Here is a 1,230-nt window from a genome sequence, read left to right as displayed (position 1 = left end):
CGCGTTTCTCCACGATCAGCTGGTGACCCAGACACGCGCATCCGGGCGAAGTGCCGTCTCTCTAGTATTACTGTAAACTCTCTGGTGTTACAAGAGAGTGACAAACACACAAAAGAAGGAGGAGAGATCAGGACAAAAGATGTTTGGTAGGAAAGAAGGAGCAAACCACACCAGAGCACCCGCCAACCACCCACCTATTTAGCATTGAAATTTCAAGACAAAGTTAGAGTAAAGAAAAGCAAATCAAAATATTAACTGCAATTTAGTGCAGAAAAAAACAACAACAACCCGTAGACAGACTGAAACAACAGAGTTAAAGAAAATGAATTGGGACATTTTTACAAGCAACAGCAGCAGCCTCCAAATACCCAAGCCTTAGAGAAGCAGGGGTACAACTGAACTTTTGTAAAAGTAACCAAAAAATTTTTTGAGACTAAATTTAGCATGCGACGAAGTAATAAATGCAATAAAACAACATCATATCTGTTCAACAATAAAAACCCCCCCAAATTTTCTAACGAATGATGCCCAAAATAATGGGAAAAAAGGAAATAATGGGACAATGCTTACCGTTAACTGCGCGGGTTTCTGCGGGATCTGGGAGCGCGGGTGCTGCTGCATGCGCTGGGAGGTCATCATGTGGGATGGGTCCATCATCTGAGGCGGCCGGCTGGCCCCGCCCATATTGTGCATGCCCGGCATCATACCTGCGCACATAAACAGTTTGACTTTTCAGTAAAGAGAAACGCGCTGATACAATAAGCTATCCTGTGCAGTTCTGCTTTTTTTTCGTTTGTTTTAGCAAGTGTTTTACGACCCTTGAAAAACATTACGGTTATATAAGAGCTGAAGAGGTGTTGCAAGAGAGTAACAAACACAAAAAAGGAGGGGAGATAAGGACGATAATGTACGATCGGAAAGAAGAATCAAACTACAAAAGCGCACCCGCTAATCACCCACTGCGAGAAGTAAAAGTAACTAGTTTTATCAGTGTACTTCACAATTACTAAATTGATACAAAAGGCATGAAATCACTACCACAACAACAAACCATCACATAATGCCTGGAAGCTAATCACCACCCTACTAGTAACACTAACAAGGAAGTAAGCATGGAGATCATATTATCATATCTGACCACTTTCCAATGAGGAAGTTTATAAGAGAGAAACAGGATCCAAAAGGTGGGAGGCACAGAGAGAGAGAGAGAGAGAGAGAGAGAGAGAGAGA

The 1,230-nt window shown here is 42.2% G+C and overlaps 1 protein-coding gene across 1 annotated transcript in view; it reads right to left on the bottom strand.

The window, feature by feature from the left end:
- Positions 1-1,230, bottom strand: part of LOC101845709 (mediator of RNA polymerase II transcription subunit 15) — a gene marked incomplete in the record, with an annotated part of 67,073 nt that overhangs the window by 49,153 nt on the left and 16,690 nt on the right. The window contains 1 exon segment of the mRNA XM_013085399.2: positions 571-707. Coding sequence (XP_012940853.2) covers positions 571-707 — 137 coding nt within the window.

This window comes from Aplysia californica, unplaced genomic scaffold (assembly GCF_000002075.1).
Source record: "Aplysia californica isolate F4 #8 unplaced genomic scaffold, AplCal3.0 scaffold00371, whole genome shotgun sequence".
In the NCBI taxonomy this organism is placed as follows: Eukaryota; Metazoa; Mollusca; class Gastropoda; order Aplysiida; family Aplysiidae; genus Aplysia; species Aplysia californica.
This window is presented reverse-complemented; position numbering and strand designations above follow the sequence as displayed.